At 43.0% G+C, this 24266-nt stretch overlaps 1 protein-coding gene across 1 annotated transcript; it reads left to right on the top strand.

Moving 5' to 3' along the window:
* The first annotated feature begins 2273 nt into the window (after nt 1–2273).
* Nucleotides 2274–21735, top strand: pheta1 (PH domain containing endocytic trafficking adaptor 1). Its single transcript, XM_070887859.1, has 2 exons — nt 2274–2313; nt 14978–21735. Exon 2 carries the CDS (start codon nt 14988–14990, stop codon nt 15867–15869), a length of 882 nt encoding a protein of 293 aa, XP_070743960.1. The 5' UTR covers nt 2274–2313; nt 14978–14987; the 3' UTR covers nt 15870–21735.
* Nucleotides 21736–24266: the final 2531 nt, after the last annotated feature.

Here is a 24266-nt window from a genome sequence, read left to right as displayed (position 1 = left end):
CCCGCACATGATGAGAGAAAAGGTCGAGCTCGAACTGGACAGGCTATGACACAAGAGGGTCATCTCACTGGTCGAATTTAATGAATGGGCCAGCCCCATTGTTCCGGTGTTAAAGAGCAATGGCACGGTCAGGATTTGTGGAAACAACAAGGTCACGATCAACTGAGTTTCGAAACAAGATCAGTACCCGCTACCGAAAGCTGATAACCTGTTTGCAACGCTAACCAGGGAAAATCATTCACCAAATTGGATCTAACGTTGGCCTACATGACACAGGAACTGGCTGAATCATCAAAGAAACTTACGTGCATCAACACGCACAAAGGACTGTTTATTTACAATAGGTGCACTTTTGGCATTCGTTTGGTGGCAGCCATGTTTCAGAGAAACATGGAGAGCCTATTGAAATCCGTCCCCAGGACCATGGTATTCCAAGATGATATCCTAGTCACAGGTCGTGACACCACCGAGCATCTGCACAATCTAAAAGAGGTTCTGCGTCGTCTGGACAAAGTGGGACTCAGGCTGAAACATTCGAAGTGTATTTTCATGGCACCAGAGGTCGAATTCCTTGGACGAAAGATTGCTGCAGACGGAATCAGGTCTACAGATGTGAAAACTGAGATCATCAAAAATGCGCCCAGGCTCCAGAATGTGACGGAGCTACGTTCGTTTCTGGATCTTCTCAACTACTTTGGTAACTTCTTACCAAATTGAGCACAGTATTAGAGACTTTGCATAAGCTGCTCAGGAAAGGAGACGACTGGGTGTGGGGTGAACTTCAAGATAGAGCCTTTGAGAAGGCTAGAAATCTGTTGTGTTCCCACAACTTACTGGTACCGTATGACCCATGCAAGCGTCTAGTTTTGACCTGTGATGCGTTGTCCTATGGGGTCGGCTGCGTACTCCAGCAAGCCAATGAGTCAGGCAAACTACAACCAGTTGCATACGCGTCTCGAAGCCTGTCTAAGGAGGAAAGAGCCTATGGCATGGTAGAGAAAGCAGCTTTAGCATGTGTTTATGGAATAAAAAAAATGCACCAGTACCTGTTTTGGCTTCGCTTCGAGCTGGAAATCGATCACAAGCCGCTTATATCATTATTCTCGGAACATAAAGGTATCAATACCAACGCGTCATCCCGCATCCAGAGGTGGGCACTGACATTATCTGCTTATGAATATGTAATTCGCCATAGACCAGGCACTGACAACTGCACTGATGCATTGAGCCGGTTACCGTTGCCCACACCGGAGGTGGAAACGCCAATGCCCACAGAGCTACTCATGGTCATGGGTGCTTTTGAGAGTGAAGGGTCACTTGTCCCAGCGACTTGAGGTGTCTACTGTATATGGTCCACGTCTCTGAGCCATACAGGAGGGCGGGTGTTACTACGCCCTGTAGACCGTATTTACCGAAGCGTTTGAAAGCATAGGCCTTACACTAAACATTAGTAAGACAAAGGTCCTACACCAGCCTGTCCTCGCCGCACAGCACTGTCCTCCAAACATCAAGATCGATAGCGTGGTCCTGGACAACGTGGACCACTTCCCCTATCTCGGGAGCATCCTATCAACAAGAGCGGGCATTGATGTTGAGATCCAACACCGTCCAGTGCACCAGTGCAGCCTTCGGCTATCTGAGGAAAAGAGTGTTTGAAGATCAGTCCCTCAAAACCCACAAACAGCAATGTGATAACGACCAGATAATCTTCCTTAGAAAAGCGAAATACTGCGGCGGCTGGAAATCTGAAATAAAAACAGAAAATGCTGGAAACACTCAGCAGGTCAGGCAGCATCTGCGGAGAGAGAAACAGAGTTAATGTTTCGGGTCGATAACCTTTCGTCAGAATCTGTTTCAGATGTTGATTGGAGGATAAATAGTGGCCAAGACTGGAGGAAATTACAGTGAGAGGTAGGAAAGAAAAATACTTGGATTTATATAGCGCCTTTCACGACCACCGGATGTCTCAAAGCAAACAACAGCAAATGAAGTACTTTTGGAGTGTCCTCACTGTTGTAATGTGAGAAACGCGGCAGCCAATTTCCGCACAAGCAGCCTCTCACAAACAGCAATATGGTAATGACCAGCTAATCTGTTTGTTGTTATGTTGATTGAGGGGAAAATAGATGAAGTTTAATTATAATAGATACATTTTAACAGTGAGAGGCTTCCACAGGGAAGAGTGGGAGGCAAGACTTGGCACAGAAACTGCTGAATGAACAGGAGTCATCCTGACTGGGCCGTGACGTCACACGCTTTTTAAACGTAAAGAGAAAATATGAGAGCGAGCGGTGGCCTGAGAGAGCCGAGCGAGTGAGTAAAACAGGGCAGCACTCTCTCTCTCTCTTTTATTACTTACAGACTACCGCGCGGCCGTTGTAAGCGTTGGGGGCGGTTGGCAGCTGAACAATTGTCTTTCCCGCTCTCACTCGGGCCACTTTTACCTTCGCTTTCTCCGCTCGAGCGGGAGGCCTGGCAACTGCACCGGAGACCAGGCGCCGTCCGTGTCTGCAACTAGCTCTGAACCAGTTACACATATTCCAAATTTCCGATTTAAAAAATAAATAAAATCAAGAATAAACTTGTGATTGACACGCGAGGGAGGGCTTGGGCGCTAAATCCGCCACCCGATTTTTTAAATAAAACCCTCTTTCGCCCGTTTTCAGCCCCATCCTTCGCCGGTCGACTAGGCGACGCGCATGCGCATGGGAATGCAGCCATTGGACCCTGTTTGTGCCTTGGGGTGTGTCCGTAAAAAAAAACTTGCATTTGTATAGCGCCTTTTACGGCCGCAAGACGTTTCGAAGCGCTCCACAGCCAATGAAGTACTTTTTTTTGAAGTGTAGTCACTGTTGTAATGTAGGAAACGACAGCAAAGAATGACTAAGAAAGCAATAAGGAAGGGGAAGATAGATTACGAATGTAAACTTGCGCAAAACATAAAACAGATAGTAAAAGCTTTTACCGATATATAAAACGGAAAAGAGTGACTAAAGTCAATGTTGGTCCCTTAGAAGATGAGAAAGGGGATTTAATAATGGGAAATGTGGAAATGGCTGAGACCTTAAACAATTATTTTGCTTCGGTTTTCACAGTGGAAGACACAAAAACCATGCCAAAAATTGCTGGTCACGGGAATGTGAGACGGGAGGACCTTGAGACAATCACTATCACTAGGGGGGTAGTGCTGGACAGGCTAATGGGACTCAAGGTAGACAAGTCCCCTGGTCCTGATGAAATGCATCCCAGGGTATTAAAAGAGATGGCGGAAGTTATAGCAGATGCATTCGTTATAATCTACCAAAATTCTCTGGACTCTGGGGAGGTGCCATCGGATTGGAAAGCAGCTAATGTAACGCCTCTGTTTTAAAAAGGGGGCAGACAAAAGGCAGGTAACTATAGGCTGCTTAGTTTAACATCTGTAGTGGGGAAAATGCTTGAAGCTATCATTAAGGAAGAAATAGCAGGACATCTAGATAGGAATAGTGCAATCAAGCAGATGCAACTAGTATTCATGAAGGGGAAATCATGTGTAACTAATTTACTGGAATTCTTTGAGGATATAACGAGCATGGTGGATAGAGGTGTACCGATGGATATGGTGTATTTAGATTTCCAAAAGGCATTCGATAAGGTGCCACACAAAAGGTTACTGCAGAAGATAAAGGTACGCGGAGTCAGAGGAAATGTATTAGCATGGATCAAGAATTGTTTGGCTAACAGAAAGCAGAGAGTCGGGATAAATGAGTCCTTTTCGGGTTGAAAATTGGTGGTTAGTGGTGTGCCACAGGGATCGGTGCTGGGACCACAACTGTTTACAATATACATAGATGACCTGGAAGAGGGGACAGAGTGTAGTGTAACAAAATTTGCAGATAATACAAAGATTAGTGGGAAAGCGGGTTGTGCAGAGGACACAGAGAGGCTGCAAAGAGATTTAGATAGGTTAAGCGAATGGGCTAAGGTTTGGCAGATGGAATACAATGTCGGAAAGTGTGAGGTCATCCACCTTGGGAAAAAAACCAGTAAAAGGGAATATTATTTGAATGGGGAGAAATTACAACATGTTGCAGAGCAGAGGGACCTGGGGGTCCTTGTGCATGAACTCTTTTAGGAGCAAACAAAAAACATTAAACCGTGCCCCCCGATCTGGGGGAAACACCAAGCATTTACAAGGCCCTTTTATTTTTTGTGGGTTTTTTGGGGGGGTTTTTTTTGGGCACAAAATTGTATTTTTTCTCCAAGTGCCACCTATAAAAGGGGAAGGGGACACTAACAGCACCGGCAATTAAAACAAATTAACTTAAAAACATAAAATCAAATTAAAATTTGGTTGCCGGGTGTGATGATGCACTCCAGTCCCTCCGGTGCCCACCTCTCGCGGAAGGCCGCGAGCGTACCGGTGGACACCGCGTGCACCATCTCCAAGGACACCCTGGACTGGATGTAGGCGCGGAAGAGAGGCAGGCAGTCCGGCTGAACGACCCCCTCGACCGCCCGCTGCCTGGACCGGCTGATGGCACCCTTGGCCGTGCCCAGGAGCAGTCCTACGAGGAGGCCCTCGGACCTACCCGCTCCCCTCCGCACAGGGTGCCCAAAGATCAGGAGTGTGGGACTGAAGTGCAGCCAGAATTTCAGGAGCAGCCCCTTTAAATAACAAAACAGGGGCTGCAACCTCGTGCACTCAATAAAAACATGGAACACGGACTCTTCCAGACCGCAGAAATTGCAGGTGGCCTGGGAGCCCGTGAACCGGCTTAAAAATTTATTGCACGGCACTGCTCCGTGCACCACCCTCCAGGCCAAGTCCCCGATAAACAGTGGGAGGACCCCCGCGTAGAGTGCCCTCCATCGGGGACCCCCGCCTCCTCCGGACGGCAAGATGGTACGCCATGGCGTGTCCGGACGGCAGGCGAGGATGGCAAATCCTTGTGCATGAATCCCAAAAAGTTAGTTTGCTGGTGCAGCAGGTAATCAGGAAGGCGAATGGAATGTTGGCCTTCATTGCGAGAGGGATGGAGTACAAAAGCAGGGAGGTCCTGCTGCAACTGTACAGGGTATTGATGAGGCCGCACCTGGAGTACTGCGTGCAGTTTTGGTCACCTTACTTAAGGAAGGATATACTAGCTTTGGAGGGGGTACAGAGACGATTCACAAGGCTGATTCCGGAGATGAGGGGGTTACCTTATGATGATAGATTGAGTAGACTGGGTCTTTAATCGTTGGAGTTCAGAAGGATGAGGGGTGATCTTATAGAAACATTTAAAATCATGAAAGGGATAGACAAGATAGAGGCAGAGGTGTTGTTTCCACTGGTCGGGGAGACTAGAACTAGGGGGCACAGCCTCAAAGTACGGGAGAGACAATTTAAAACCGAGTTGAGAGGGAATTTCTTCTCCCAGAGGGTTGTGAATCTGTGGAATTCTCTGCCCAAGGAAGCAGTTGAGGCTAGCTCATTGAATATATTTAAGTCACAGATAGATAGATTTTTAACTAATAAGGGAATTAAGGGTTATGGGGAGTGGGCTGGTAAGTGAAGCTGAGTCCATGGCCAGATCAGCCGTGATCTTGTTGGGTGGTGGAGCAGGCTCGAGGGGATAGATGGCCTACTCCTGTTCCTAATTCTTATGTTCTTATGTTCTTATTAATGTTGGGGAAGTCCAGAACCAGGGGTCACAGTCTAAGGATAAGGGGTAAGCCATTTAGGACCGAGATGAGGAGAAACTTCTTCACCCAAAGAGTGGTAAACCTGTGGAATTCTCTACCACAGAAAGTTGTTGAGGCCAATTCACTAAATATATTCAAAAGGGAGTTAGATGTAGTCCTTACTGCAAGGGAGATCAAGGGGTATGGCGAGAAAGCAGGAATGGGGTACTGAAGTTGCATGTTCAGCCATGAACTCATTGAATGGCGGTGCAGGCTCGAAGGACCGAATGGCCTGCTCCTGCACCTATTTTCTATGTTTCTATGTTTCTATGAAACGTGGCATCCAATTTGCGCACAGCAAGTTCCCACAAGCAGCAATGTGATCATGACCAGATAATCTTTTTCTTTTGTGGATTGGGGGATATATATTGGCCAGTACGCTTTGGGATGACTCCCCTGATCTTCTTTGAAATAGTGCCATGGGCTCTTTTACGTCCACCTGAGAGAGCGGATGGGACCTTGGTTTAACTTCTCATTTGGAAGATGCACTTCCAACAGTTCAGCACTCTCAGCACTGCATTGGAATGTCAACCTAGTTTTTTGTGCTCAAGTCTACCCACCATCGTCTGACACACAGAGTGCTACCCACTGAGCCACGGTTGACACAATAGGGTATTTTCCCCATTCCACAGCAGATAGAGCATAGGCACTCTGCAAAGGACATTTTCTTTTTAAAAGTATTAATGCCCAAGCCATGATTCTGGTGTGGTTGCTCTGCTAATATTGTGTGATGATCAGAGGTTTATGGTAGGACAAAGTTCATAGAGATAATGGGGCAGGAATCCCTGTTTCCTCTTCCATTCAACTAAAAATAAGAGAAAAGATGCACGCCTACCTTTTAGTCGAATGCCCGCTAGAGATCCCGGACTCGAGGCCTCCTCTTCTTGCGCAACGGAGCGCTTCATGTTGGGACGTCGGCAGGGTCGCGGGTAAGTATTTTCTCATTCATAGTAAAAGGAGTTTCGTAAATGTGAAACTCCTATTACCATGAATGAGAAACACCCCCAAACACACAAACGCTACATAAAACATTAAAAAAACACCTCACATATGTATACGAATAGAAATTGTTAGAAATGTTTTTTAAAGAAAAAAAATCTACCAATTTTTTAAAAAAGTTTTAATTATGGTTAAAAATGAATGTAATGTATTGTGCAGGGTTTTTAAAAATAATGTTTTTTTTTACTTATTTATATTTTTGTATGTTTTTAAACTCTTACGCAAGAGTTTTGGGGATATTTGCTGGACAAGAAATGTGTAAATCTCGCAATCTTGCCCGTGCAAATGTCCTCGCTCCAGAGATATGGAGGCTCTGTCAAGCCAGAAACTTGACAGATCGGAAAAGCTGGTTTTCAGCGCATTGAAAACCGGCTTTTCCAATGCCTTCCCGGGTCCGTAGAAACTTTGTACGGACCCGGGGAGGCCGAGATTTCTGCCCCAATAAAATAAGTTTTTAAAAAAAACTGCAGATGCTGGAAATCGGAAACAAAAAATGAAAATTCAGGCAACATCAGATGTTTTAGGTATGGACCCTTCATCGGAACTGGAAGATATGTATGTTTGTTTTCCCCCCTCCTTGTTCTGTTCTTTTTTTAAATGCTGTTCATAATGTAATTTTTTCCAGTTTTGATGAGGTTTCTATTCCTGAAACATTAACTTGTTTACTCTCTGCACAGATGCTAGCTGGTGTTTCCAGCATTTTCTGCTTTTGTTTCAGAGAGATATTCTTGTTTCGCTTTAGTATGATGTACGAGGGGTTTCAAGGGATATATATTCACTACTTCAGTTGCTATATCTTGTTGCAGACTGGTAAAGAAACAATGATAAACTTATACAAAACATTGGTTGAGCTACAATTAAGGTAATGTGTGGAATGTTGGGCACCCCATTACCGCCCCCCCCCCCCCCCCATCATAGGCAGTCCCTCAAATCGAGGATAACTTGCTTCCACGTCAAGAAGTTCACAAGTGTTTCAATGAAGGGCTTAAAGTTCCAGGTCCTGAACTAAATCTTGAAGGGTGGAAGATGCCTGTGCGTGGATTTTTTTAACGTGTGGTGGCCGTTGCACACCAGCCACCATACGGGCTTGACAGAGCTAGGTCTTGGTGCAGGAGCAAGGATTAACCAAGACGACTGGAGACCGGCATGACCCCATTGCAGAAAGGACATTAAAACCCAAGAGAGAGTGTACAGTGTAGATTCACCAGGATGATACTGGGGATGGGAAGCTACACTTATGAAGAAAGACTTGAGATAGTAGTACTATTTTTACCGGAGCAGAGATGGCCAAGAGGAGGTTTAATTGATGTTTTTGAAATTATGAAGTGTTTTCATAGACGGCGAAAGACTCTGGGGAGTTGTGACAAAGGGATTATAAATTTAAAATAATCACTAGAGTGATGAGAGGGGTTGGGAGAGATTTCTTTACACAGAGAGTTGTTGGAGCAATTGAGGCAGCGACCAGTGCATCTTTGAAGGGAAAATTAGCTAAATATTTGAGGCTAAGGAAGAAGCAGGGCTACGAGTGCAAGCCAGTGGAATTAGTTTGGATTGTTTCAGTAAAGAGCAGGCACTAACGTGATGGGCCAAATTGTCTCCTGTCTTTTTCATTACATAGGATATACGGCACAGAAACAGGCCAGTCAGCCCAACCAGTCTATGCCGGTGTTTAAGTTCCACTCAAGCCTCCTCCTGTCTTTCCTCATCTAAATATATCCGCAAAATCCTCTATTCCCTTTTCCCTCATATGCTTGTCTAGCCTCCCCTTAAATGCGTCTATACTATTCGCTTAATCCACTCCCTGTGATAGTGAGTTCCATATTCTCAACATTCTTCTGAATTCCCTATTGGATTTCTTGGTGACTGTCTTATATTGATGGCCTCTAGTTATGCTCTTCCCCACAAGTGGAAACATTCTCTCTGTATCCACTCTATCAAAACCTTTCATAATTTTAAAGACCTCTCTTAGGTCACCCCTCAGCCTTTTTTCAAGAAAAAAAGAGACCCAGCCTGTTCATCCTTTCCTGATATGTATACCCTTGCATTTCTGGTATCATCCTTGTAAATCTTCTCTGCATCCTCTCCAGTGCCTCTATATCCTTTCTATAATATGGCGACCAGAATTGTACGCAGTACTCTAAGTGTGGTCTAACCAAGGTTCGATACAGGTTTAATAGATGCGATACCGGTTTAGCAGGTTCGTTACAGGTTTAATGTCAAAAGGTATAATGTTGATTATAATTTTTCTCATATTAAAAGGTATCTCTTGTGCCAATTACAAAGTAAAGTAAAAACATACAACATTCTTACAGGGCTTGACAAGGTAGATGCAGGAAGGATATTTCCTCTGGCTGGGGAGTCTAGAACCAGAGGTCACAGTCTCAGAATAAGGAGTCGGCCATTTAGGACTGAGATGAGGAGAAACTTCTTCAGAGGGTAGTGAATCTTTGGAATCCTCTACCCCAGTGGGCTGTGGAGGATTAGTCTTTGAGTATATTTAAGACAGAGATCGATACATTTTTGGATATTAAGGGAATTGAGGGATATGGGGTTAGTGCAGGAAAGTGGAGTTGAGGTAGAAGATCAGCCATGATCTTATTAAATGGCAGAGCAGGCTTGAGGAGCCAAATGGCCGACTCCTGCTAATTCTTATGTTCTTATGTAAAGGATTTTGTACACAAGGCTGAACATTTCACACCATTCTCTTGCAAACCCTCCCTTGTCAAACTGCATCCCTGCTCTGCTCCGAAATCGGTATCTCTCTCACCTCTTTGATGTTGGAAGAGAACCTGGACTATGGATAGTTCTGATAGCTGTGCTGTTTTGGGACATGGACATGCTGTGGAGTGGCATAGTTCAGGATCTATCACTAAGAAACAGCATTAGCTCCTGGTCTGGGGGTATTGAAGCTGGATAAAGGTCAAAGTGAGGAATAATTGAAGCAAGGAAAGGGATCTTCATTTATCATTGAAAAATATATACAGAATAAAGGTTTGGCAAAATTTTTTCTTCCTCTCCTAATTTTATACCTTTGGACTAAATGCTATGGATCCACAATCACATGATCAAATTCAATTTCACTCTTGATTGAGAGTTGCTATCGATAGCCATAAATCGCAGTTCATGATTTTCAACAAATATTGCCTCATCGTAATGGAGAGTTTAATAAGCACCATGCATCAGATTAATTTTACCTTTTTTCTGAACTATAACAGTAAAATCTACCTTCTAGGTTAAGCTGAGCACAGAGGGTGACGTTTTAGGCTGTGACAGTGAAATAAAAACATAGAAAATAGGTGCAGGAGTAGGCCATTCGGCCCTTCGAGCCTGCACTACCATTCAATAAGATCATGGCTGATAATTCACCTCAGTACTCCTTTTCTGCTTTCTCTCCATACCCCTTGATCCCTTTAGCCATAAGGGCCATATCTAACTCCCTCTTGAATATATCAAATGAACTGGCATCAACAACTCTCTGCGGTAGAGAATTCCACAGGTTAACAACTCTCTGAGTGAAGAAGTTTCTCCTCATCTCAGTCCTAAATGGCCTACCCCTTATCCTAAGACTGTGTCCCCTGGTTCTGGACTTCCCCAACATCGGGAACATTCTTCCTGCACCTAACCTGTCCAGTCCCGTCAGAATTTTATATGTTTCTATGAGATCCCCTCGCATCCTTCTAAACTCCAATGAATACAGGCCCAGTCGATCCAGTCTCTCTCATATGTCTGTCCTGCCATCCCGGGAATCAGTCTGGTGAACCTTCACTGCACTCCCTCAATAGCAAGAATGTCCTTCCTCAGATTAGGAGACCAAAACTGAACACAATATCCCAGGTGAGGGCTCACCAAGGCCCTGTACAACTGCAGTAAGACCTCCCTGCTCCAAGAGATTAGTGTGCAAAGTTAAAGCACATGGGATTGGGGGTAGTGTGCTGACATGGATTGAGAACTGGTTGGCAGACAGGAAGCAGAGAGTAGGAGTAAATGGGTACTTTTCAGAATGGCAGGCAGTGACTAGTGGGGTACCGCAAGGTTCTGTGCTGGGGCCCCAGCTGTTTACATTGTACATTAATGATTTAGACGAGGGGATTAAATGTAATATCTCCAAATTTGTGGATGACACTAAGTTGGGTGGCAGTGTGAGCTGCGAGGAGGATGCTATGAGGCTGCAGAGTGACTTGTATAGATAAGGTGAGTGGGCAAATGCATGGCAGATGAAGTATAATGTGAGGTTATCCACTTTGGTGGTAAAAACAGAGAGACAGACTATTATCTGAATGGTGACAGATTAGGAAAAGGGGAAGTGCAACGAGACCTGGGTGTCATGGTACATCAGTCATTGAAGGTTGGCATGTAGGTACAGCAGGCGGTTAAGAAAGCAAATGGCATGTTGGCCTTCATAGCGAGGGGATTTGAGTACAGGGGCAGGGAGGTGTTACTACAGTTGTACAGGGCCTTGGTGAGGCCACACCTGGAGTATTGTGTACAGTTTTGGTCTCCTAACTTGAGGAAGGACATTCTTGCTATTGAGGGAGTGCAGCGAAGGTTCACCAGACTGATTCCTGGGATGGCGGGACTGACATATCAAGAAAGACTGGATCAACTGGGCTTGTATTCACTGGAGTTCAGAAGAATGAGAGGGGATCTCATATAAACGTTTAAAATTCTGACGGGTTTAGACAGGTTAGATGCAGGAAGAATGTTCCCAATGTTGGGGAAGTCCAGAACCAGGGGTCACAGTCTAAGAATAAGGGGTAAGCCATTTAGGACCGAGATGAGGAGAAACTTCTTCACCCAGAGAGTGGTGAACCTGTGGAATTCTCTACCACAGAAAGTTGTTGAGGCCAATTCACTAAATATATTCAAAAAGGAGTTAGATGTAGTCCTTACTACTAGGGGGATCAAGGGGTATGGCGAGAAAGCATGAATGGGGTACTGAAGGTGCATGTTCAGCCATAAACTCATTGAATGGCGGTGCAGGCTCGAAGGGCCGAATGGCCTACTCCTGCACCTATTTTCTATGTTTCTATACTCAAATCCCCTAGCTATGAAGGCCAACATACCATTTGCCTTCACCGCCTGCTGTACCTGCATGCCAACTTTCAATGACTGATATACCATGACACCCAGGTCTCGTTGCATCTCTCCTTTTCCTAATCTGCCGCCATTCAGATAATATTCTGCCTTCATGTTTTTGCCACCAAAGTGGATAACCTCACATTTATCCACATTATACTGCATCTGCCATGCATTTGCCACTCACCTAACCTGTCCAAATCACCCTGCAGCCTTTTAGCATCCTCCTCACAGCTCACACTGCCACCCAGCTTAGTGTCATCTGCAAACGTGGAGATATTACACTCAATTCCTTCATCTAAATCATTGATGTATATTGTAAATAGCTGGGGTCCCAGCACTGAGCCCTGTGGCACCCTACTAATCACTGCCTGCCATTCTGAAAAGGACCCGTTAATCCCGACTCTCTGTTTCCTGTCTGCCAACCAGTTCTCTATCCACATCAGTACATTACCCCCAATACCATGTGCTTTAATTTTGCACACCAATCTCTTGTGTGGGACCTTGTCAAAAGCCTTTTGAAAGTCCAAATACACCACAGCCACTGGTTCTCCCTTGTCCACTCTACTAGTTACATCCTCAAAAATTCTAGGAAGATTTGTCAAGCAGGATTTCCCTTTCATAAATCCATGCTGACTTGGGCCGATCCTGTCACTGCTTTCCAAATGCGCTGCTATTTCATCTTTAATAATTGATTCCAACATTTTCCCCTGTACTGATGTCAGGCTAACCGGTCTATAATTACCCGTTGTCTCTCTCCCTTTTTTAAAAAGTGGTGTTACATTAGCTACCCTCCATAGGAACTGATCCAGAGTCAATCGACTGTTGGAAAATGATCACCAATGCATCCACTATTTCTAGGGCCACTTCCTTAAAGTACTCTGGGATGCAGACTATCAGACCCCGGGTATTTATCGTCCTTCAATCCCATCAATTTCCCTAACACAATTTCCCGCCTAATAAGGATTTGCTTCAGTTCCTCCTTCTCACTAGATCCTCGATCCCCTAGTATTTCCGGAAGGTTATTTGTGTCTTCCTTCGTGAAGACAGAACCAAGGTATTTGTTCAACTGGTCTGCCATTTCTTTGTTCCCCATTATAAATTCACCTGAATCTGATTGCAAGGGACCTTTGTTTTTATTCACTAATCTTTTTCTCTTCACATATCTATAGAAGCTTTTGCAGTCAGTTTTTATATTCCCAGCAAGCTTCCTCTCATACTCTATTTTCCCCCTTCTAATTAAACCCTTTGTCCTCCTCTGCTGGATTCTAAATTTCTCCCAGTCCTCAGGTTTGCTGCTTTTTCTGGACAATCTATATGACTCTTCCTTGGATTTAACACTATCCTTAATTTCCCTTGTTAGCCATGGTTGAGCCACCTTCCCCGTTTTATTTTTACTCCAGACAGGGATGTACAATTGTTGAAGTTCATCCATGTGATCTTTAAATGTTTGCCATTGCCTATCTACCGTCAACCCTTTAAGTATCATTCGCCAGTCTATTCTAGCCAATTCACGTCTCATACCGTTGAAGTTACCGTTCCTTAAGTTCAGGACCCTAGTCTCTGAATTAACTGTGTCACTCTCCATCTTAATAAAGAATTCTACCATATTATGGTCACTCGTCCCCAAGGGGCCTCGCACAACAAGATTGCTAATTAGTCCTTTCTCATTACACATCACCCAGTCTAGGATGGCCAGCCCTCTAGTTGGTTCCTCGACTATTGGTCTAGAAATCCATCCCTAATACACTCCAGGAAATCCTCCTCCACCGTATTGCTACCAGTTTGGTTAGCCCAATCTACATGTAGATTAAAGTCGCCCATGATAACTGCTGAATCTTTATTGCACACATCCCTAATTTCTTGTTTGATGCTGTCCCCAACCTCACTACTACTGTTTGGTGATCTGAACACAACTCCCACTAGCGTTTTTTGCCCTTTGGTATTCCGCAGCTCCACCCATACAGATTCCACATCATCCAAGCCAATGTCCTTCCTTACTATTACTATTGCATTAATTTCCTCCTTAACCAGCAACGCTACCCCACCTCCTTTTCCTTTCTGTCTATCCTTCCTGAATGCTGAATACCCCTGGATGTTAAGTTCCCAGCCTTGGTCACCCTGAAGCCATGTCTCAGTGATGCCAATTATATCATATTCGTTAATTGCTGCCTGCGCAGTTAATTCGTCCACCTTATTACAAATTCTCCTCGCATTGAGGCACAGAGCCTTCAGGCTTGTCTTTTTAACACGCTTTGCCCCTTTAGAATTTTGATGCAATGTGGCCCTTTTTGATTTTTGCCTTGGGTTTCTCTGCCCTCCACTTTTACTTTTCTTCTTTCTAGCTTTTGCTTCTGCCCCCATTCTACTTCCCTCTGTCTCCCTGCATAGGTTCCCATCCCCCTGCCATATTAGTTTAACCCCTCCCCAACAGCACTAGCAAACACTCCCCCTAGGACATTGGTTCCGGTTTGAGTGGGAAGAGAGGGGAACCCAGTGGAAGTAACCATTAAATGCTCTGCTGCTAACACCGTCAACAGTAACTTCAAGCTGAGATGCATTTCCTCTTTTCCAGTTTTGGAACACTACAGTTGTCAGTATAGTTGTGACCCAGCCATTTTCCATCCTTTAAAAAATAAAAGAAAGATTTACATTTATTAGCGCCTTTCACAACCACCGGACGTCTCAAAACACTTTACATCTCACACTGACGCTTTACAAATCACATTAAAGCTACATCTCAATTTGTTTTATTTTTTAAGGATTTGTGTATTTTATCTAGAACCCTTAAGCCTCCGTGACACAAACAGTTCCACTTCACACATGTCATGCCATTCATAATAAATGCTATCTGCTCTGTAGTCTGAGTCCAGACCATTTGTACTGTGCATCCTTTTCTGTAGATGTTTCCTGGGTACCGCCATATAACCTGCATCCTGGTATTTTCTTTTAAGCTATTTCTCAGTGCATTGAACACAACTACATGGAGAAAGCTTTTCCTCCTCCACAGGATAGAGTGCTCCATTTGTTTTGTAGTGTTACTGATGGCCGATAGACAAAACTTGCCCCTCACATGTAACCAAATCCGCATATCAGTTGAAGCTGAGGTTTGCATTTTACAGTGACTCTGAAATTCTTATTTGTCAGAATAACTGTATTCTCCATTTCAGATGCCCTTTGTGATTTTTGTTTGCAGAAACTAAAGCATGAAGTTGAATGAACGAAGTGTGGCATACTATGCCAGCTGTGATTCTCCTACTGACAAGACTGGATACTTGCATAAAAAGGGAGAACGAAACACTGCCTACCACAGGCGCTGGTTTGTTTTGAAAGGTAATCTGTTTTTTTACTTTGAAGAAAAGGACAGTAGAGACCCAATTGGGGTAATCATACTTGAGGGATGCACTGTGGAGTTGTGCGAATCTTCAGAGGAGTATGCCTTTGCAATCAAGTTTGAAAATGTTAAATCACGGACATATAAAATGGCTGCTGAGAGCCAGGGAGAAATGGAGTCCTGGGTTAAAGCTTTATCTCGTGCAAGCTTTGACTATATGAGAATTGTTGTGAAGGAACTTGAAAAGCAATTGGAAGAGATGCAGCAAAATAGAGTCAGCGGTCGTAAAAGCCACAGAAAACTACTGCGAAAGCAAGCAATCAATCCTCATAGTGCATCACAAATCTCACATAGTTTCTCTTTATCTTATGGGACTCCTGTTAAGGAAAATGGCTATGTCACCTGGAACACTACACAAGATCAAACTATTGATACTGAATTGAATGGGAAAGCACATGCTACTAATGATAATAGTGATATCTCAAAGTATTCCACAGACCAGGCACCTGAAAGACCACTACATACGCAACGCTTGCCACCACCTCTGCCCCCTAGGAGGAGATCAGGAACAGGAGGGGTAACATCTGGGATTGGTGGACTGATGCTCACCCAAGATAGTAATACAGCAGCAGGGACTTTCAGCTTCACCAGGTTACATGAATTGTTTGGCAGGGATGTAATACAGCTGCGAAGACAATGGCAAGAGAACAAGTTTAGAAATGATGGAGGATCACAACTGGATCAAATGGTTTGAATTAATAATATACCGCATCTTACACTGTTCCTTTAAAAAGACAATTTCATGCTCAAGTTTTAAACTTAATTCTATCTCCTTTACATTCTAATCCAGTAGATGCTTCCTAGGAAGTACTCAAATGGTACGATACATAAACCTCAGTTTTTATTTGTTTTTAAATTTGTCTGGATCCAGAAAGTGAAGTACTTAGTATATGAAATGGGCACTGGGGAATGTCGTATATCATGTGCTTTTTGGGTCTTTCTGTTTTAGCTTTACTGTCCCTGGCAGAGAAATGAAAATGAACATGTAATTTAGAAAAAAGCACAATTAGAGCTTTCCTTCTGGCCTAGTGAGTAGAGGCACCATCTTGGTGTGGAACTAAGCCAAATAGACCTGAAGGTCTAAGTTTGGCATCTGGTATGTGTTGATTTTAGCCAGGCCAGGACAATGTTTTTAATGTACTACGATGGGCCTTGGCTCCTGGGGTAGAGAGTAGGGCGGGTGGGGGGGAAATCATCCAGGCTTGCCACACTTGGTCAGAATCCAGTGACTCCCACTGGGTCATGCTCTTGCAAGAATCAGCCTCTGCTGTGGTGCCCACGTTTTTGGAATGGCCAGCCATCTTGCACTGCATGGGCTTATACATGAACAATGGCCCCTGCCTGTGAACTGCACCACAGCACGAGTCAGCATCTTCAGGAGGGGAGGGGAAAGACGTGTCTAATTCCACATTTTCTCAGCTTTCTATGATGGTGCTATCAGGTGTATTTTTTTATATTAGGTTTCTCCTTCCCCCCCCCCTTCTTTATTTGTACCATTTATAAATTCAGTGGATAGTTGAACAAACAGCCCATCACTTCAGCACTACTTGTCCTGCATTTGCCATCGTTACAGGTTCTGAATAATCAGTTGTGTACCATTTATAAATTCAGTGGATAGTTGAACAAACAGCCCATCACTTCAGCACTACTTGTCCTGCATTTGCCATCGTTACAGGTTCTGAATAATCAGTTGTACTAGAATAACAGACATTTTACAAGTACTGGTTTACAAAACACTAATGTAATAACGATGTACACTAATTATTTCTGAAAATCCAATGACTCTAAAGGGTACCTAATAAGTCAAATATTTTTATTTCTACTGTGCCCTGTTAAAGGGAACAGGCACAGCACCTTCAGTGCCTTGTCAAACACCAGAATAATTGCAAGCATATATGTGTAAAGGAATATATATTTACTGTTTGGGAATTGCTTTTATTAGTAATTGCAGTATTTAATTATTCTGTCACTGTTCCCAGTGGCTTGCTGGGTAAATGAAATGCATTATGTCGTACTGAGCCATACAGAAGACACAGGTCCCATGTTCAATCCCCTGGTCTAGGCAGCTGATCTTAGTGGAAAATGGGGCACTAAAGTTGGCTTCAGTCTTCCTCGGCAAGGGAGTGGGGGGGAAAGTCACTGTTTTCTCTCCTGATCACCATCCAGTGATACTTGCTAGAAAGTGCAGATCGGAACATCTAATGAGGAGAGAATCAAGCTTGGCTGTGGTGACTCCAACAGAGAATAGCCTGCTAACACTCACCGTATCAGCCCAATTGGGCGAGGCACTGGATGGCTGCAGCCACACATAGGGGCCGATTTCCAATTTTGGTAGGGGCAGAAAACTGGTGGTAGTGGATTGGCTGCTCGGTATGCACTGCGCCCAATCTTCCTTTCCACTGAAGCCAGGTTTCGGCCCCCACCGAAAGTGAAAATGAATCCTCGCCCGTGCTTCAGCTTTTTATGTCTCCCAGTAGATTGTGTGACTGCAGGGGTTGGGGGGATTGATGGTGCATGTGGGATGCACCATGTCTGGATAGGGCAGGCTTGGTGAACGACCAGGTCCTTTCCCATCCTTTTCATGTTTTTTATAGAACCATAAACCTGCATGAGCCACTGCCTTCAAAAGATGAGGAAGAATTGTTTTTTTTAAAAATGGGCAAATTCTGTATCTAGTTATAACTAGAATCTTTCAAAAAACGTTAATGTTTGGATCTTTGGCAAATTACTGACTTTATAAATGACCCTGAGCAGATAGAAACTTTGTAGAAGTGACTTTGGCTCAATTTGGAATAATGATGAAAGCCAAGGTTCTGACATTTATTAAATTAATAAATGAGTGGTGCACTATTACTTCTGAATTTAGAAAATTCCCAGTAATTAGTTGATTTAATTCTAGTGTCGTGTGCCTGATGAAATTTCCATCCAGCGTTATGTAGGTCAAACCAGCCAAATGTCATTCATTTGTCGGCTGCTACCATAAATTGCAGCAGAATTATTTCAAATGTGTTGCAGTTTTTAGTGATCTAACATGTGAAAAACAAGGCCACAGCTGAGACTAACAACACATCACCCAACAAAAGATGAAGTACATTTTGTTAAAGCTTTTGTTTTTAATTCTGTGATGTTTACTCAGGTACATTAACCAGCAGATTCTATGACCCTAAAATTGTGACAGAGAGGGGGTGGATTGGCCACCTGCACCCAGAATCTGAGGGGAACAATTCCATCCCGTTTGGTGCAGTCATTTTCTGGTGGGTAGATTGATTGCCCTGTCTGGCAGAATAGCTCCTTCTGGAGCTGAAGATCCCAGCAATTTAGGCTTTTAGTCTGAGGCTTGTGCAGGTGGGAGTTCTGCTCTGCCACACTTGCGTCGGTGGCGTGGACTCCTAGGAGTCCTTTGTTTTTAGCATCCAATACTGCAGTTGCACTTTGCACGTGATCATCCTGAGTAAAATTGTGAAAACTGGATATATCTTCATATTTTTAGTAGGTATTTCAGGCTGCCAAGCTTTCAGTAACTATTGAAACATACTCAAATTACTTTCAATTTCTTTGCTGCTTTATATGCTCACAAAGGTAAGAGATGCTCTACACTAAATTAACTAATGAACTTGTACTTCTCTGTATAAATAATTGATCTTATTTCACTTACAACACTAACGTTATGCTATGAGATTTGATACAGTGCAAGAATTGCCAGACTTGCTCTGTAGTTAGTACCGAGTTAAACAATTCCAGTTAAGCTCTTGATGGATGAGCTACAACTGGCTTCAGCTTCACTGTGCTAGGGGTAGGCGGGGAGAAACAGCCCAAGTTCCAGCTTCTGATTCTTCTTGGTGATCATTGCTGGTAATGTGGATGTTGCATAATGATAGAATTGTGCTTAAGCCATGATTGCTTCCATAGTCAAATAGTCCACTGACACTTACTGCCCAGGATCACACATGCAGAATTGCCACTTGAATGAGATACTGAAATGGCATTGCCACCTTTGAAGCTATACCTCAACATAAGCCTCCTCATCTTTACCTCCAAATGGAGAAAAAAGCACTAATGTGCACCATCTTAAAGAATGGCTTTAAAAATATTATTCAAATATCTATTGGAGTGAGTAAAAAAAGAAAGGCAACAGAACATTTACAGAAATACAGGAAAATTATTGCCATTTTATTGAATGCACAAATATTTGCTAAATTTTTCATATTGATGTGACAACATGAGCTTGACAGTTATCTGATGATACAGTATTCAAAGTACTGGTTCTTAGCTGTTCCTCTTGTCCTCTATGCAAACCGCCCCCAAACGTTGGTGTCAAACTATACACCACTAGTATTTTGTAGCTGTCACAAAAAATCAATCTATATAGTAAAAATGGAGTGAATCAATGTTATTCTTAGTGTTTATTGCCTTTACTGTATTGTACTCAAGACATGAAGCACACTAATATGCCTTTGTACTTCATCTTGTTCCCTCAAGATTCTTGGATGGCAATGCTAAATGTGATTATAGCTAACTAGCCTTTATAAGCAAGAACATTATTTTTAGTTACCCACTATTTGATTATCAATTGACAATGCAATCAATACCATTGTATGCAGACATCAAAAAGTCTGTATGACATGGTAAGTGAAATCCTTTCACATTTATAAAATAAGGACTCGGATTTTGCGGTGGGTAATGACAGCAAACTGTCAGCGTTCGGCGTCATTACCCCTCTGAAACAGACCACAACTTCAGGATTTAGCACGTGTGCATCTAAACGTGAAAATCCTGAAGTTGCGGTCAGTCATTCACTGCTCAGACACAGGCTGCGCTGTGCCCCCACCCTCATAGCCGGCAATGAGTGGAACAGATGGAAACTTGGGCTTTTCTACGCTAATATCGCTGTTAAATACCCCATAAAATGTTAGGCATTGTTGGAATAGGTGAAACTGTGGGTTTAACGGTTCATTGACTGCTAAACAACCGTTCTGTCACGTGTCAAATTTCTCCATTATGATTTAAAAAAATCACATTTTTAAAAAACTTTAAACATTTAAAAAAATTGTTCATGATATTTCGACCTTATCACCATGTGAACGTCCCAGTCTTTATTTCACTCACTCTAACATTTTTTTATAGTCCGGATAAAAGCTGCTTTTCATTTCCTGGTTTGCTGTCTGTGAGAATTCTTCAATGTGTTTGGCTGCTAAGACAGCTTGTTGACATCACTGCAGCTCTTTGCTGGAAATTCCCATATTAGAGCGCTACAATCAATTACACGTCGAAAAAGGCAAACTTCTCGCCACAGAGATTGCGACATCTCTGTGGGCAGCTTTCTTCGAGGACAGTGGCAAGCATCTTTGCTTCACCACTGACCACAGATTACAGGCCAAGAATTCTCCTGAGGGTAGAATCATAAATGTTCACTGTAGTTTTAGGGTTATAAGGAAATTGCCCCCTCAACAACAGTCAATAATTTGTGTGTTTTTAGTGTAATGTTAAATGGGTTTTCACAAATCTCAATTTTTAATAAATGCAAACTTTTTAAAAGCAATTTTATGGATTTCAACATTTTGCTGTTACTGCGACGTAGCATTGGCATGCTATTTCAAAATTTGTACATTATACAGAAAAGTTCAATTTATTTTCATTTGTCCCCTCATTAATTTATCAACTGTGTGTCTGGTGAAAGTTCAGAACAAACAGATCATCGGTGAGTAGTATTTTTAACTGAAATGCAGGATTACAAAAAGATGTCCTTGAAGCATAAGTTGCATAACAATCATGGGGGAGGTTATTTTAAATCAATATACCACACAGCCATGTTTAGAAAAAAAATATTTGCATTTTCTTTTCAAGCTTTTTTGTGTAGGCATGGATTTCTGTTTCCATTTTTGTTTATTTTAGGGAAGCAGACTTCAAAAACTCCAATACTTCATTGCCCTAAAGCAGGGAAGTGATCTGGACAGCATCTAAAATAAATTATACCTGTCCCAAAGGACATGTGTGGAACTTTCTTTCAAGAGCAGTACACTAATAAAATGCTAAGAAGCTTGGGTAATGACCATTGCAGTGCAATTAAGTGATGAAAAGGGAGGGGCACAAAATGAAATGGAAAAGGGAAGAACAACAGAGAAGATCCTGAATATCTTTAATTGGCAAAAGCTACACTTGAATCATAAGGTACATAATGTAATCAATAGGAGGCATTTTTAAATCAATGTAGAATCCAGGCATGCTTCTAAAAATGTATATTATTGGCCCTGAAATTCCAGTCGGAGGCTCCTTTCGGACGACTGCCTCCGACAGGAGAATTCTTACGAATTTACTTAGTGGTCCCAGGGGAGTGTGGGATTCTGTTGGGAAGGCCTTCTCTTCCCGTGCTGCGAAGCGCACTCCCGTCCTCCAGGTTCCCACGCAGAAGGTGCAGTCACATGTGACAACCAATCAGGTACAGTATTCCACAGCATTCTCATAAATAGCAATGAGAACTCTGTACCTACAAGTTCTCATTGCTATTAATGAGAAAAAAAACCAAACACACTAAACACCATAATAAAAAATAAAAAACACACCTCACAACATTAAAATTAATTGAAATTAAAGTTAATAAATGTCTTAGAAAAAAAAAATCCAATTAAAAAAAAAAAGTTTTTTTAATTATGGTTTAAAATTAATTTTCTGTAATGGGCAGGGTTTTTAACAATAAAATGTTTTTTTTTAATTTTATTTTATTTTGTTTTTGTATGTTTTAAAACTCTTACACCTGTAAAAGTAGGCTATACACCTGCTTTTATCAGGCGCAAGAATCTTGAGGACATTTGCTGGGCAAGATATGGGTAAATACCGCAATCTTGCCCTTGCAAATGTCCTTGATCCCGATATATGGAAGATCGGAAAAGCCATTTTTCAGCGCATGCGCATTGTGTGCTGAAAACCGGCTTTTGCGATGCCTTCCCAGGTCGGCACACACTCCATACGGACCCGGGGAGGCCGGGATTTCCAGGCCATTAAGCTGTGGAAGGCTAATTAAATGCGTCTGTTTTCATATAGATTAAACATTGCAGATTAGAATTTCTTTCTTTCACTTGTAGGGACTCACTACCATTTACAACATTTAAGAACTTTGGCCCAGAAATTACACATTGGACTGCTAATGTATGAATGATCACTGTGATTGACTCAAATTCTTCTCTGTTATTTTAACCAAGACTTCATTTCATTAACTGTAATGTGTCCATTAAAATAACAGAGCGGAATTTCAGACAAAGACATTAAGTTCGGTTTGTAAGTATCCTACAGTATAATTTCAAGATCCTTGACCTTAGCTGTGGTAAGAGTGACTAATTGTAGAACAGAACTTTAAGACAGTGTATAGGTTACATTGGTGTGAACATTTATGATTTTTAGGGCTGGTGGCAAAGGATCACTCTTACTTGTGTATAGGTTGCACCCCATCCCACAATTTGCAAGTCCCAGAACCTGCTGCAACTTGTATACCTGTTTTTGTCATAGTTTATATGCAGTTTCTGTAATTGCAATTGCTTTACAATAAACTTTTTAGAATCATACTTAATACTTAATCTGCATGGTTAAATAGTTGAACTATTAAACTGAAATCAGAGCAAAGTACTGTGAAGTTTATAAATGACCTTTTCTCTGGTACTGTACCAGTCTGTGCAGCAAGTTCACTTTGATCACATCAGTTTTATTTCCTTCACCATTACTATCTATTAATAACCAGTTATAGTCTTATAATGTTGAATTTTAATGGTAATAATAACAATATTTTAACACATGGGTTAATGTTTTCATGTGTAGATATATTGCTGTGTATATAAAATGGAGGTACCCACTCCTGGGCCCCAAGTTTCCACATGATTTGCTCCTGATTTTTAGGAGCAACTGGTCGAGAACGGAGTATCTTAGAAATCGGAATTCTCCACATTTAAGTTTTCTGCAGTTCTAGTCAGGTAGAACAGTTTCACTTTTGAACAGAATTTTTTTTTCAAAAGGGGGCGTGTCCGGCCACTGAAGCCTGATTTGAAAGTTTCCACAGTGAAAACGTACTCCAAACTAACTTAGAATGGAGCAAGTGAAGATTTTTGTAGGCTTGAAAAAACCTTGTCTACACATTAAAAAATCAGGCGCAGGTTACAAATTAGGCGTCCGGAATGAGGTGGGGGGGGGGGGGGGGGGGGAAGGGAAGTCATTACATTCTACAATAAATCCTGAGTTATACTTATACAAATATTATACAAATAATTCCAACCTGAATAAAAATTTATAAGCAAAGAAAAGATTAAATAAACCATGTTCCTACCTGTGTGAAAGTGCTTCAGGCAGGCCTTTCAGGCAGGGAGAAGGCTGCAGGAAGCCTCACAAGTTGAGGCAGCCGTTCCCGACGGCAGTGGGGGGGGAGGCAGTGAGGGCCCGACCGACGGCAGCAGCCATTCCCGACGGCAGAGGGGGGGGAGGCAGTGAGGGCTCGACCGACGGCAGCGGGGGGGAGGCAGGGAGAAGGCTGCAGGAAGCGTCAGTGCTGATCATGGAAGGGCAATGTGGTTTTATTAAAAAATTTTAAAAATTGAACAGCTACAAAGAACTACAAAAATGGCCAAGTGCCAATGTTTCCTTCACACTGCGCATGCGCGAACGCTCCAACGCGCACGCGCAGGGTTGCCGGCACGAAAAAAACTCATTTAAATGGTACCCGCCCCCTCCTACTTACAAAATCGGCGCGAGTGGTAGGCTCCGCCCCCTGGGCGCCGCGCCAAGCTGACATCGAGCTGCAAAGCGCTCGAGAATAGCGCGTTTTTTTTCAGGCGCTGTTTTCGGCGCAAAAAACGGGCGCCCAGCTCGGAGGGGCACCTGTTTTGCCGCGTGTGGAAACTTGGGGCCCTGGTCACTATCTGGTGACTACTGGAAGTGCGTGTCTATCGACATTGGTGAGGACAGGTTTGGGCTTGACTATCATGCCTTCTGTTGTCAAACAGCCTGCCAAGTTCACACACAAAGAATGCTTGCTTGGGCAAAGTTATAGTAGGCCTGTAGCTGGTGGAGCCATACCTCAGCCTAGATTCAGCACCTTCAGGAGAGATGGGGT

Source organism: Pristiophorus japonicus, chromosome 8 (genome assembly GCF_044704955.1).
Source record: "Pristiophorus japonicus isolate sPriJap1 chromosome 8, sPriJap1.hap1, whole genome shotgun sequence".
NCBI lineage: Eukaryota > Metazoa > Chordata > Chondrichthyes > Pristiophoridae > Pristiophorus > Pristiophorus japonicus.
This window is presented reverse-complemented; position numbering and strand designations above follow the sequence as displayed.

What these genes read in the sequence shown, in the direction of transcription:
- pheta1 (XM_070887859.1), top strand. Translation starts at nt 14,988, where the DNA reads ATGAAGTTGAATGAACGAAGTGTGGCATACTATGCCAGCTGTGATTCT.